Below are 14,530 nucleotides of genomic sequence, written 5' to 3' on the forward strand. Positions count from 1 at the left end.
ATGATTACAGTACAGGGTGACTGTCATTGTCATCGTACACATGGGCGGAATTAGTATGATTATGGATTATGTGTGCAGCTAAAAAAAAGCCCTCTGATAAATCTGTGTAAAACACAGATTGCAATGATGATGTAAGCTGTTGTTGACTTTCCCAGTCTGAATGACTGAGCAAAGGATAGGGGGTGGGGTGTCATTAATCCAGGGCTAGTGGTGACTCGCCAGGAGAAAATGGGGTGTAGTGGGGGATGGGCGAGGACACTGTTATGACTGGTGCTTGGCTGCGGGACAAACTCGCTGAGGCCTTGGTATGTTTTTTTTTTCTTCTAATTTCCCCCCATCTTATCCCTCGGTTTCAGTGTGGAAATGCGGCTCCATGTTGGCGTGAACGTATGAAACGGGCGAAGACATTATTTTTAATCACCCCCGAGGACCGTTTCAGCCTTTGCAAAACCCGGCGTGATTTTTGGTGGCTTTTTTGAGAGAAATAGGTTAGTTACCGCTCTGTGGTTGTGTTTCAATTACATGTGGACGGAATTAGAAAATACCCTGTTATTCTAACACGAATGAGCTTTTAGTTTTGTTTATTTAACGGAACACACGTGGGATATTTTTACATAATGGGCTCCCGTCGTCACGGGTTAATCTTTATATTGAGCTTTAGTCCGCGGCGCTTTGAAATAACAGTTGTTACAGGAGCTCATTTTTGCATGTGGGGTCACTCCAATGTGTCTAATGTCTGAAGCCGTTACTGGCCTCTCAACGCCTGCCTTTAGCTTTAATATTATAACCTTACCGTAGTTCATATATGTGGGAAAACCACCATTCTTGCAGTCGGTTAAAGAGATGACACGGTCTGACTTGAACACGAGAGCTGTGGAAGATATCGCCAATTGAGAGGTTTTTGTCCAAGTAGGTAGGAGATTGTAGCTAACTTGTTAGCATAGCATGCTAGGTTAGCTAGTTAGCTTGTTGGAAGGCTCAGAGCGGCAGCGGGCTGACGACCTCACAGTATTCGTTTGAAATGCAGTTTCAGAGAAGCTAACTTTACTCTGTCGAAAATTGCGTTGTTTTTTTTGGTTTTTTTTGTATAAATAAAAAAAAAGTCACGGGTTAATAAAACTTTGAAATATTTGATTGGGAGATCCGGGTAAGTGTTTGTGAGGAGCATTAAATGGAGCATTAAATGAAGTGTAGACCGCCTTGCCTGGCTGGCATGTGTACTGACGGGTACGGCCGCCGCCGAGGCAAAACTAATGTTAACTCGCACGTTAGCCATAAGCTACCGTTTATTAGCTTTTATGAGTGCACAGTGCCACTAGACACTACGTTGAAATTACATCTAGACAACTGTGAATTATTTTTGGTGGAGAAGTTAAGTGGAATGAAACGCAAGTAATTAGCCTTCATTTGACAATTATATCTGGAATGCTAAGGCCGGTAGCGCCCTTTCACACATTCGCATCTCCCCGTGACCCATGACATGTGGACAATTGTCAGCCTACCCTACCCTACAAATACAGCAGAAACTATTTAAGTGTATTTTTTGCTACTCTGTTAATAGATGTGCTGATAGTAGAGAGTTTATTTTAAACAGGGTTGTCTTAAAGGCACTTGGGTGCAGTTTGAGTCATTTATGAGCACACACTGTGCTGGTAGTGACTTGTCACACACACCAAAGTTCAACTCATTCATTCACCGCTAGCTCCCTGCAGACTTAACATGATGACAAATGTATTTAACTTGGCTCCAGTCAGACAGACGACCTTTCGCCTAAAATGGTAACCAAATAAAATCTGATTTGCCCACTTGAAAGTACTAATATGCAAAATACCACATGAAGAAATGAGGTATTGTTGGTTAATATTCTAGGCAGCAGCCGCCTTTATTACAATGAATCAACAGTGAAACCTCTGTATTTCGTTTCCTTTTTACAGTACAAAGGCATGCTTCTCTTTTAGAGAAGTACTGCAGGGATTGGTGCCAGACATGGCACACATATCCATTTGGTGTATTCAGCTTTTTGCATTGCTGACCTAGATTCTCTCATTGTTTTGTGACACGCCCCTTCTTTCAGAGCATTTTACTCAGGTTGCCTTCTCATCCACTTGCTAACAAGCCGTTGCTAAAATGTTCCTTCTCAGTAGGGTAATTTGTCATGGCACTGATAGGGAAACTGTGTCCCGCGTGAATATTTGGCAGGGCCTGCCTGGTTCTCTGAAAGCTGGAGCAGATTATTTACCTCCACTACATGGGGAGAGTTGGGCTGGGGGTAAAATGAGTGCCACTCATGAGTCTGACTTTTCATATCAAACGTAAACTATATGAAAATATGTTTTGTTGACTGTTTTTTCTTTTAAGGAGTGATTTCACACCACGCAGCCTTTGTATGTTTAATGAACTGTAGTGTAGTTACTGATTTTGTAATGGGGTATTTGTCTGTATTTTTCTTCTCCTAGGGGCTGAAAGTTGTTTCCAAGGACTAAAGCGCTATGATGCGCCTCTGAGGATATCTCGATCACATGGGTAACACTATTTATTGTTGTCCCCCCCCCAAAAGCTATTGCTCGGTGTCTTTCTCTTGGCTGTGTTGAAAATTATATTGCTAATGCCTAGTGTTGGGACTCTTCGAAAGAGGAGCACAGTAGTCTTTTATCTGTGGTCTAACCAGAGGTCTAAAGTACGGAGCAGGATTTGGGCTTATTGCGGTAATTTCAGGTTTAACCCAGGGTTTGTCAGTATTACAAAGGTGGTTCACCTCTTGCAGGGTTACATCACCGATCAACTTATGCTGCAGATATAACCTGTTTACATTTGAGATAAGATATCGGCAGGTACAAAATCACTACATGCTGACCAATCAGTTCTCTGTAAAAACAAACAAAAAAAGTTTCACCGCTCATTGAAAATCCCTCTGAACTTGGTTTGTGGATAATATGTAGGGCTAGTTTTTTTTTTTTTTTTTTTTTTTAATAATAATAATAATAATAATACATTTTATTTGAGGGTGCCTTTCAGAAACTCAAGGTCACCTTACAAAGAACAAAATTGAAATTAAAATTTTGCTAGTAAGTAAAATCAAATCAAAATGTTTTTCTTCTTCATTTTTTTTTCTCCTTGTTGTTCGATTTGCCTTAATATGTGAAGCTGACACTTTCTCCAAGCCTACTTTTGAATTCTGTTTTTATAATTATTCTTTACTTGCTCTCAGACTGTTAAACACCATCAGTGGTGTAGTTGAAAGAAAAAAATTGTCTTACACCTTAAACATGATTTAGTCGTTCTGATCATCCCATGTCCTGAAGGTGTAACACTGAGAAGTCCCTTAACTTTTACAGTCAGTATTTTTTCCAGATTTTCTTCCTTACTTTAAATAAGCTGCACTTGAAGAGTTACATTTAGCAACTCTTTAGATCAAAGCACTTAAACTACACACACATTTATACAGTACTTTCAATACAGCAATTTGCCCCTTAAGAGCACTCCTGTAGCTGGGTTGTCTGCAACAGCTATGTTGCTTTCAGCCTGTATTATATATATATATATGTTCATATTTAAATAATTTATAAATATTGCTTTGTAAAGTCAGTTGTTCTGCTACCAGTTGATCTGTCTGTGCGGTTGGTCACATGCTGCCAGTGTGGCCCCTTTCATGTGAACGTCCTTGTAGCTAGATTAGGAAACCCTGAGTTAACTTATTAAGATGCTAACCACCGTCATGCGACCTTGTAGCCTGATTTCTGATATTGGGTAAGTGATCCGAGATAAGGAAGAGATGTCCTGGGTATGTTGAACTTAGTACTTATGTAGTACAGGTCCTAGTAATGGGAATGTGAAAGAAAATGTTGATAATCCAGCTTTAATAGATATCACCAGGAATGTCCTAGAATGCTTGGATTGCACATAACATTTTTTTATGTCTATATCAGCTTTTTTCATTAGCTAAAGTCTTCACTGGGATGTAAATGCTTATATTTCTTCTTCTTTTTTTTTTTTACCCATTCTATTCAATGCGTAATTACATCTCATTGAAAGTATAGTGGGATGGTGAAACAGTGGCATTTGGCTTTTTAACTAAAGTTGATGTTTGTTAATAATGTGAAATATTTATTTAGAGAATACTTCAATAAACCCTCCCGCTGCTTTTACAGAACACCATTGATACCATGTGTCATGATAGGTTTACAGTATGGGAGTGTCTTTGCAGGCTTTTTTTGTTTGTACAGCTGACTCGTATGTTGTGTTTTTACACCTGTACAACTGTTTTAAACATTTGATGGGTGGTCATTGAAACTTCATCAGCTTGGCCTGCTGAATGTCTAGTTTTAAAAGAATAACTGGGGCTGAAAGGAAAACCAGAGCAACTGGAGAGAGACCAACGTGGCATGTAGCATAAAATATATGAATAATTTGTTAATGCCTTTAAATGTAAACCCGTTCTGCCAAACTATTATAAGAAGTTATTTTATGCTTTTAATCTCTAAATTCCTGCAGTTAATCAGGCTCGGTTTCATGTTAAGTCACATATTTAACTGCACACTTTATCTTTAGCAATATAGTGTTTGATGTTAGTGAAGCTAATAAGAGAGTGAATTATCTGAAGATGAAATGCAGACTAAAGGGGACTCAAAGCTTCAAGCAGTGAAGTGGTAACCAGAGACAGTGGAATATCAATGACATCCAGCAATTTACGTGAAGGATCTAAGTCTTCTTGTAAACAAGAGGTGAGATATTGAGGGACCTGCAAGCAGTATCACTGATTGAAATTTCAGAGGGTGGTAAATACATTTGAGGTTTAATATCACAGCTCTATTCTCATTTGTACTGGTGTAGTGGTTAATATGTTTGCCTTCCATACAAAAGATCCCAGGTTCAAGACAAAGAGGGGACACAGTCTTGGCCTCAAGAGTTAAAAGTTAGTGGACTCCTAACTCTGAGTTAAGCTTGGAATCAGCTGTGGAAAGGCCCTTTAAATAAGGGGGCAGCTGGAAGTACCTTCTCTTTGTTGGTTCTTCCTTTTTGACCTCATGCTGTTCGGTCTGTTTTTCTATGTTTAAAATGGCTTTACTGTCTCCTCCACTTCTCATCAGGCCCTTGCATAATTAAGAGTGGAGGAGTGGGTTGTCACCTTTTTTATTGAGGGACCCCTTCCCCCCAGTGTTATGTGTGACTGAACCTGCAAAGATAAATAAGCACTTTTGCAGGTGTAGTTACTTTGCGCCCTAATTTGAAAATCCACACAGCATCCAAAAATGTCCTTCTTTTTTCTCGCATTTGATAATAGCAATGAACATGAAGTTGTCCTAATGTTTTCTCCATAAGCTCTGCTGTTTTTGCTGCTGTTAGCTGTTGGTGGTGAAACTTTCTTTGATGTGGATCTAATGTTGTTGGACTCAGACAATGTCAATTGATCATTTTGAGTAGTGTTTCCCCAGGGGGATAGTGTGTGTGTGTGTGTGTGTGTGTGTGTGTGTGTGTGTGTTGTTTTTTTGTTTGTTTTGTTTTTAATTTAATTGTATTTAATTTATTGATTTATTTTTTAATGTTGAACCTTGAGTCTGACATGAGCTGGTATAATGTTAGCATGTAACCAGCTGTTCTTGTTGTTTTCCAGAGATGGGAAGGTCACATGTCTAATTTGCTTTGAATGTACAATTGTAACATGTTTTCTTGTGTTCGAGCCCTGACTTCAGTTTAGGAAATGAAGCTTGAGGTGAGAAGAAAGAGTATGAGGTGGAAATCAGGCAGGGGAGAGAGAGGAGTGATGGAGGAGATATGATGAAAATAAAAGAAGGTGAAGCAACATGGCACCTTCCACAAACTGATGCCAATGTGTATTTTTCCTGTAGTAATCAATTAATTAATTAATTAATTTATTCTAAGTTAATGAGAATGCACCCAGTTTGTTAGAAAATTAATTACACACTCATCAGTGTATATTTATGAGTGCCATAATCTTTTTTTTTTTTTTTCCATCAGATAATCTCTAATTACTTATTCTACCTTTAATCTTACTGTTGGAGCCCATGTGGCAGACGTACACCGGTCAGTTATTGTGACTTCATGTTGTGTTGGAAGCAATGCATAAATGTTAAAAGGTCTAAACTATTAAGATTGCCGTGACAGTCTTTACAGAAGAGTGACCATGATTCATATTCAGACGAGAAGCCAGCATGTTCAGATGCTGTCAGATTAATCAAAAGAAATGTATGTCTGAAAGGGTTTTGGGTAGACAGCTGACTTATAATGCTTAAGCTTTGGGAGTTATGTCTCTGAGCTATTAAGCCGCTAATTAAAATTTCATAACAAGCTTGGAAGTTACCTAAGAGATACTCATTACTCTTTGCTCACCATTTAGACCTGACTTGCATTCAACCTTTATTTATGTTCGCTTTTAAAGACGTGGGTAGCCGCTGGAGTTTTCAAATGAACAATAGGTGTTGCTACTCAGACTGTACGCCACATTAGTTCCAAAATGGGAAGATGGGAAGGATTTAAAAACGGAAGCAAAGAAATTGGTGAAGTTATATTTCCACAAAGTCTCATATTTTAAACTGTTGACACATCTCCTGTATAATCTGTGAATCACTGAGCTTCTATTGGTGGTAAAAACCGACACGATTGTACACTCAGGTTCTGCACCCAGCTGTGGAGGCACAACCTGGGTTACAATAATCAAAAGGTTGAAGTGACACCAAAACAGTGGCTGTCGCTAGCAGATGTGATGTCAGATTCAGACATACAGACACAGCAGGAGTGCCGCATCAGCTTACATTTATTTGTGCCATAACCATCAAACAGAGATTTTAAGGTGAAGGCAGTGCTGTGACAGTAGTACACTGGTGGCAAGGGGTTCATATTTTATTGAAACGCGTTTTTAGTTGTCATTTTTTGTTTCCATCAGTGGAGCTTATGGGAGATTGGGATTTCTTTCAGGCTTTTTGCTAAGTTCTAGTCATACTGCTTCATTGTGAGAAAATGTATCCAGCAGGACTTTCTGACCACCTTGTTATGGATTGCTGAAGGGCTTGTACCAGATTCCAGCCCTTTTGGTTGAGTTGGTCTTGGATCTGAGCCTCGGGGATGTGGCAGGAGACATGTTGACTTTTTCAGCAGGCTGGCATGGTGGAAACAGTAGACGTTCTGTCCCTCGTCCAGTCCCCTTGTTTATTTCCACAGTCCCATTTAAACAGTGCAGGTTCTGCATGAACAAATATGGAGGACAGACACAAGTACTCGATGGATTATTGCCGAGATTTAAAGCCCATCTATTCCAGACGTTTCAGTCTAAAATACCCCGTCTGCCTCGTGAAGGCGGCTGGTAATTATTTCCTGTTGTAGGTTAATGAATGGAAACTGGTGCCCTGCCTAGAGCTAAGTGGTTTCTGCATCCACAAATAAAGAGGAACAAGATGTCGTCATTTATCAAATGACATTTGCGATTGCCTACTTCTGTTTTTGAATATCCAAGATGTAGGTCAAGCAAGTTAATTTTTTTAATGATTTCATTTAAGGATTCCTTTTCAGTGCCTGTATGACTCTTTTAAAACTGATTTAGTGCGCCAGAATACCAACTAATGTTTTTGCAGTCTATTTATGTTGTTGTTGATTTTAACACGTGAGTGATCGAGATGTCTACCACTAGAACTCGTTTGCATTTCACTTCTGCAGTGTCTAATACCACCGGCTTTTCATGAACTCTGTGCTTTACTTTTACAGGCTCCTATCCTGTGCTGACCCAATGGTTTAATCACCAGGACTAAAAATGAGCATAAGCAGTGATGAGGTTAATTTCCTGGTTTACAGATATCTGCAGGAGTCGGGTATGTCCAACAAATCAATATTTGATCAAACAGCTCTCCTTGTGGTTGTAGTAATCGCACTGTTAGTAGTTTAAATATTTTGTCATGAGTAACTTTTAATCTTGCAGCATTTGAGTCTGTGGAAATTAACTTTGAATTCATCCTACTTTCTGCATGATCCGTTCTTCCCGCAGGCTTCTCTCACTCTGCATTCACCTTTGGCATAGAGAGCCACATCAGTCAGTCTAACATCAATGGAGCCTTGGTGCCCCCTGCTGCCCTCATTTCCATCATTCAGAAAGGCTTGCAGTATGTGGAGGCTGAAGTCAGCATCAATGAGGTCAGGGTCTGTCTTTGCATTGCTTTCAACTGATTAGTTCACACTTGAAACATGCTGGAAAGAATAGGTGTAGTGTTTACTTATGTGTCAATTGCTCTGATAACAGTGTGACCACTTCACTTACAAATTCTTTTTGGAAATCATGAATGCCAGGCCACCTGGCTTGTTATGAACGCACTGTTAAAGAGCCAAAATTCATGTTGTTATGGAAGGGGAGAATCTTCAGCAATAGTGATGCTTTGCTTATTTCAGCAATGCAATGCCAAACACATGCTGGCTGTGTCACAGCTGCTTGGCTCTGTTAAAAGAGCCTGGGTGCTAAACCGAGCAAGTAGTTCCACAGTCAGACCTGTTCCTCTTTATCACATTCAGTTTTTCAAAACCAAGAAGGCGACTGTCAACGTGCTAATCTTCCGGCTTCCTTTAAAAAAAAAAAAAATTCCCCCAATTATTCCAACTCTTTTGGTAATGGGGTGAAATAACACTGTACGTTCTCTGTGTAGGACGGCACCTTATTTGATGGGCGGCCAATCGAGTCCTTGTCTTTGATTGATGCCGTAATGCCAGATGTGGTCCAGACCAGGCAGCAGGCCTACAGAGACAAGCTGGCCCAGCAGCAAGCAGCAGCGGGCAGTGGCAGCAGCACGGGGCCACAGGGAAGCACCAAGAACGGAGAGGGCGCCGCCAACGGGGAGGAAAATGGATCCCACGCCTTAGCCAGTAAGTTTAGCTCATGGTTGTAAACAATCTGAATCAGCTTCTGAACTACCAGCTGTGTTTTCTCGTCTCAGGCAGGATGTTATTTTCAGCTAAATGCCTGATACACAGTTATAAAACAAAGTGGTGTTGACACATTTTTAAACATTAGTACACAAAACACTTAAATGATCTGCTTTCAGTGAGACAGCAGTACAACCTGAATTAATGTTACAATCAGGTTATGAGTCAAATTTTTTATTTTTGCTAATTTCACTAGAATGGCTTTATAATATTCTGAAAGACTGCATCTTGTATAAGTTGAAGCTAACCTCTTTTTTTTTTTTTTTGGCATGATTTTGTCTGTTTAATATTTCCCGTGATGGCTGCGTCACAGTTTGAGGGTTTTGTGTAAAGTGTTTGTGGTTTGGTTGGTTTTGTCCTGACTGTGTTGTACAGTTGTGCTGTCTGTTGTTTTATCATAAGAGGAAAATTCCAGTCTGCTTGGTTTCCTCCGTTTTCCCAATGTGTTTTAAATACGATAACACATTGAGTATTTGATTCAGATTTAATAACTGCTCCTTATGGAACGATTCAAGTTCTCGAGGTTCAAAATGAAGTTATCATTAGCCGACTCCTTGTGAGTCTATAACATGGGGTTGACTTGCTTGTATTTTGCAGATGACTGATTAGCTGCATCCAGAAAGTCCATCTTATAGCGCGTTCACACCGAACGTGATAGACGCGACCAAAAAGCGCCAGACGCCCCTAGCTGGTCGCGTGCACATTCGCAGCTCGACGCGCGTCCAAAGCGAACTGGTTGCGCTTTAAAATATGCAATTTTCACGCGCATGAAGCGCAAATGTGGGAGGAAGTAGTGCCAGACGCAGTAGCGGTTTTTGATACGGGCGACACGGGCGTTTGCCCGGGGCGGCATCACGGGCATCGGCAAAAAAAACAAACAAAAAACATTTGCTCGTAATCATGCTGCCCCGATGTCATGCCAGCGCATATTGGGAATGGCATAGGCACCGATCGGTTTTCTATCGCCCATTTGCTGGGAGGCGTCCTCCGTTTGCGAGGTGCGCCTGCTGCTTAGCGGCACAGAGAGGAGAGGTGCGGGGCGGCGAGGGATTCTCTGGCTGGCTGGAGCAGCATCTAATAACCAACTTGCAAAATAAAAACAAACCAACAAACACGAAAACACCAGACATTATGATACAGACTTATAATTTGCACCAATGTTTTTTTGAAATTCTATAAGTGAAAAGTGAGCACGAGAGCCCTCGGTGCGCCTGCGCGCTGCTGTGCTGAAGTCAAAGTAAACTTTATTGTCATCTCTGCTATATACAGTCCAGTATATAGAGAGACGAGACGACGAGGCTCCAGTTACAGCAGTGCAAGTGAACAAACAATAAATATAAGAAGAGTAAGAAAATACACTTTAGGACCAGGGATAAAGGGATCATTAACAATTTAAAATTTATAATTTACAGTTTCATCATTTAAAGTCTCACACACAACTTCTCTAAAGAAGAGGGGGGCAGCTGCTTCCAGATGGAGCACATTTCATTCATAATGTTGTAAATCCAAGCCCATTATGTATTCTTGATTTGAATCCTGGGTTGTGCGAAATCCCAGACGTAAACCCTAGATAAAGTGAGTCTGTGAACTAAGGTGTAGGTCTGTTAGGTTATGTTGTGGTGATCCTCGAGTTGGGGGATGAGTGTTAATACTGAAGTGCAAAATTAAAACCAATGGAAAATTGACAAGAAAAGGTCAAAGCCATCAGGTCCTCAGTTCAGAAAAAAGAGAAAAGAAGAGGAGGAGAAACGAGCAAAAGATACCGGAAAGCAGATGTGTCATTGGATAATGGCAGGTCATGTATCCTGAAACAATCAGAATCAGAATACTTTATTTATCCCTAAGGAAATTATGTGGGTTACAGTTGGTCCAAGAAGAAATGGTAAAAATAGTAACAGTAACAGACTAAACTCCAAACATTGTTTCTGCCCTGGAGAGCCTGCTGCCTCATCAGAAAACTACTGGTTGCTAGAATGAATGGCTTTGGCTGGACCTGCCCCTTTGAACTAGGTCAGAGCATCACGTCACCAGGCTCCTGATTGGTTGTCGCAGTGCGACTTGACGCTGGAGTTGAGATTTTTCCAACTCGAGCGGTAGACGCGATAAGCGCGAATACACAAACTGCAGCGCGTATTTTACTTCGCGCTTCAAACGTGTCAGTCACGCTACTTGGTTGCACGAATCAGGCAGAAAAGCGTTTTCGCGACGCAAATCTGCTTCTGAAGTTTCGCGCGACCCCCAGTCGCGCTCCTCCATTGACTTTACATGTAAACCTGAAGCTCTGGTTGTGTCTATCGCGTTCGGTGTGAACACACCGTTACATTTATTTTATAGTGTTTTACACCCGCAATAGTTCATGTGTGCTGGAGCTTTAGGACTTCCAGAACACAGATGACTTACAATTCATTATATTGCTTAAACGCCTCCACACTGAGGATCCGGTTCCTTTTGTGTGAAAACAGTGGTGTTAACCATCTAACCTCAGTACCTCGTGCCTGCGGTCAAGCCACTTTTTATGAAATAAGTTGAACCGATGATGTACATGTGTGCTGCTGTGGGACTGGTGTGGTTTGTAGCTTACCTAGTGTCAGATTGTCATCATGAACTATTTTGTACAACATGATGCAGTTTGCTAATCTGCTTGTTGAACGATGATGTTTAGTGAAAACTGGTTACTCCTTTTTAAATAATTCACCTTTGTAGCGGAAGAACAGGACTATACTTCTTTGCATTGAATGATAGGAAACTAGCATGTGCTCGTATAAACATACCTTTTCGTTATCTTTTCTCATCATACATGTATTTGCATCTCTTCATCCCAGAAGTCAAATAGAGAAGTTCACTGTCTTATGTTGTTTTGCGCCCAACTTTTCCAGCTGCACTGCATTCGCTTTGCTTTCTGAAAAATAGCACAGTACTTAATGAATGCTAATGTTCTTGTTTCACGCTCCTTCCTGTAGATCACCACTCGGAGATGATGGAGGTAGACAGGGATGTGGAGATCCCCCAGAGTAAAGCCATGGTCTTGAGGGGCCACGAATCGGAGGTTTTTATCTGTGCCTGGAACCCAGTCAACGACCTCCTCGCCTCTGGGTCAGTATTACTGATGGAAACGTGGGATTGTTATGGGCGAGAGTTGGCCCAGCTAAGCGCTAGTTTCTTTGAACCATTCACACTATCACCTTTTCACCTTGTAATTCAAATAACCAAAATGATTGTTTACCCATCTTGTCTTTTTTTATATCAGTGGTAACTTAAGTATTTTTACCCAGAGTTCACTCTTGATGATTTATTATAAAGAGTCTAGATCTGTGAACCATAGTTGATCATTTTTAAATGGGATTATTAATTACATTTTCTTGGTTTATAAAAAGAATAACTTGTTTGGAATAGTCAGTGTGCTTTCATCACAGCTAAATGAATGTTACTCAGAGTAGTGTTTTCCTGGACATTTGCTGGTCCACTTCAGTGTAATCACCAGAGATAGGCAAAGTACGGGATTACTATTGCAAAAAAGTAATTAGATTACTGTTACTTTCCTGTTAGCACGCTGTGTTTTTGCATGACTAAACCGTGATCTAGTTTGTGAGAGTGTCTCATGACAATGACGTATGAGCGTGCGACGTCCGTGGCAGTAAGAGATGTGTGTAGATAAGGGGTCCACAACTCCAGGCCTCGAGGGCCGGTGTCCTGCAGGTTTTAGATCTCACCCTGGGTCTACACACCTGAATCAAATCATTAGTTCATTACCAGGCCTCTGGAGAAGTGCAAGACATGTTGAGGAGGTAATTTAGCCATTTGAATCTGCTATGTTGAATCATGGACACATCTAAAAACTGAAGGATACCGGCCCGCGAGGCCTGGAGTTGGGGACCCCTGGTGTAGCTCAGTAAGGGATAATATGGAGTGCAGTAGAGGGTACGACCATTGGAAGTACTGACATTACTCTGAGTTTGATTCCTTAAAAAGTGACAAAAACATTAGTCTGAGCAAGCACCTAGCACGCTGCCACGAGAATGTGAAATTCACATAGACACCCCCGCAGGGCTCGCAAAATCGCTAGCCCGACGTCCCGGGGCTAGCGATTTTTCCAGTCGGGCTACCAAAATCTATCTCAGCCCTGCCCGTCGGGCTATCATAGGAAGGAAAAATATATGTCAATGCTTTTCCATTCTTTCGCAAATGTAGCTGAGTAATTATGTCATTGGCATCGATGAGCCACTGCCAATATGTGAAATCGAGTTTAAATTTGTGCTTCCTTTTTTTGGCTTTCACTTTCACTTTGCCATCGCGCAAACTGTGTATAGAGAGCGGCAGTATTGATGGTCGCAGATTAATTGCACACCAATTCCTCTGACATCGTCTTATCACTCATTAGCTTACTATTCAAACGTGACAAGTGAAATTTCCCGCAGCAAACTTAAACATGTGAGAGGTTGATTGCGCAGAGAATCGCTGACCGTTATGTGAGTGCGTGTGTAAAAGCAGATGGATTTAGGCAGGAATTTTAGTTCTGCAGAGCCAAATAAGACAGGTCAGGGTGAAGAAGGGGCAGCCAAAGAAAAGCCTACCACAAAACAGAAAAGTTATGACAAATCAGACTATGAGGCAAAAAGAAAGCTCAGCTTTATGGTTTCATGGACAAAAGAATTTCTGTGGCTGGAATATGACAACGTAAATACCATAATGTTCTGCCGGGTGTGTTGTGAGTTTCCCTCGATATCTGAGTCGACAAGCGCCTTTGTTACTGGGACCAGTAATTTTAAGAAAGACCCCATCAGAACCCATGAGAAATGCAAGAAATGCATTATTGCTCAGTCTGCAGTATCTTTCCCAGAACAAACACCAATTGCAAAAACATACTAAAAATAAACTAAGCACAAGAAGAAGTCCTGAAAAAGCTGTTTAGAACAGTGTACTATGTTCCAAAAGGTATACCATTGGCAAAATGTAGCCGTCTTTGCAAACTTCAAAAAGCAAATGTCCTAGATCTTGGTTCCACTTACCTCTTACCCGGGACTTAAGCGGAAATTTCAGATTCAGGATCTGACACAGACTGATTCATGTTCTACACAGTTCTTACAAGTTCATAGAAATTTCTGTTCAATTAGAACCAAGTATTTGAGTTGATGATTGTAATTTTTATACAATTGTTGTGATTGATGTTTTGTTTTCTTTACAATATTATACCTTAATGTATATTACTGTAAAGGAAACAAAACATCCATCAAAAAATTGTTCTCATGTTTTTTTTCGGGCTACTTAAATTTATTTTGGGCTACCAAAAACTGAAGAGTGCCTGCCCGAAGGGCTACCAGGGATTTTGAAATTTTGCGAGCCCTGCCCCGGATCCCCCCACTGACATGACCGTTGCCACACTGGGCAAACCTCCTCTCCTGCTAAACAGGTGAAAATAGACTTAAGAGTGACAGGACTTAGTGCTGCTGAATCTTTGACTTTATTTATTTTTTGCTGTGTTTTACTTGCTTCTATTTGAAAGAGTGAGTGTAAACACAAAAAATTATGTATTTTATATGCTGGAATATGCAAAAAAATAGCTTTAAACAAATTTCTTCAAGTGAGAGAATGTTGCATATAATTTAATTTTTGC

General features: G+C 40.7%; 1 protein-coding gene across 9 annotated transcripts in view; it reads left to right on the top strand.

Annotated features, from left to right (window-relative positions):
• The first annotated feature begins 216 nt into the window (after positions 1–216).
• Positions 217–14,530, top strand: part of tbl1xr1b (TBL1X/Y related 1b) — a 30,089-nt gene continuing 15,775 nt past the window's right edge. The window contains exons 1-7 of one of the 9 annotated variants that reach the window (XM_005475995.3): positions 706–909; positions 2,457–2,523; positions 5,679–5,791; positions 7,717–7,820; positions 7,994–8,139; positions 8,643–8,859; positions 11,880–12,012. In XM_005475995.3, the coding sequence (XP_005476052.1) occupies positions 7,763–7,820; positions 7,994–8,139; positions 8,643–8,859; positions 11,880–12,012 (554 nt within the window). In that variant the 5' untranslated portion in view covers positions 706–909; positions 2,457–2,523; positions 5,679–5,791; positions 7,717–7,762. The other 8 variants (XM_005475993.4, XM_005475994.4, XM_005475992.3 and 5 more) reach the window with 8 other exon arrangements.

The sequence above is a fragment of the Oreochromis niloticus genome, linkage group LG18 (assembly GCF_001858045.2).
Source record: "Oreochromis niloticus isolate F11D_XX linkage group LG18, O_niloticus_UMD_NMBU, whole genome shotgun sequence".
NCBI lineage: Eukaryota > Metazoa > Chordata > Actinopteri > Cichliformes > Cichlidae > Oreochromis > Oreochromis niloticus.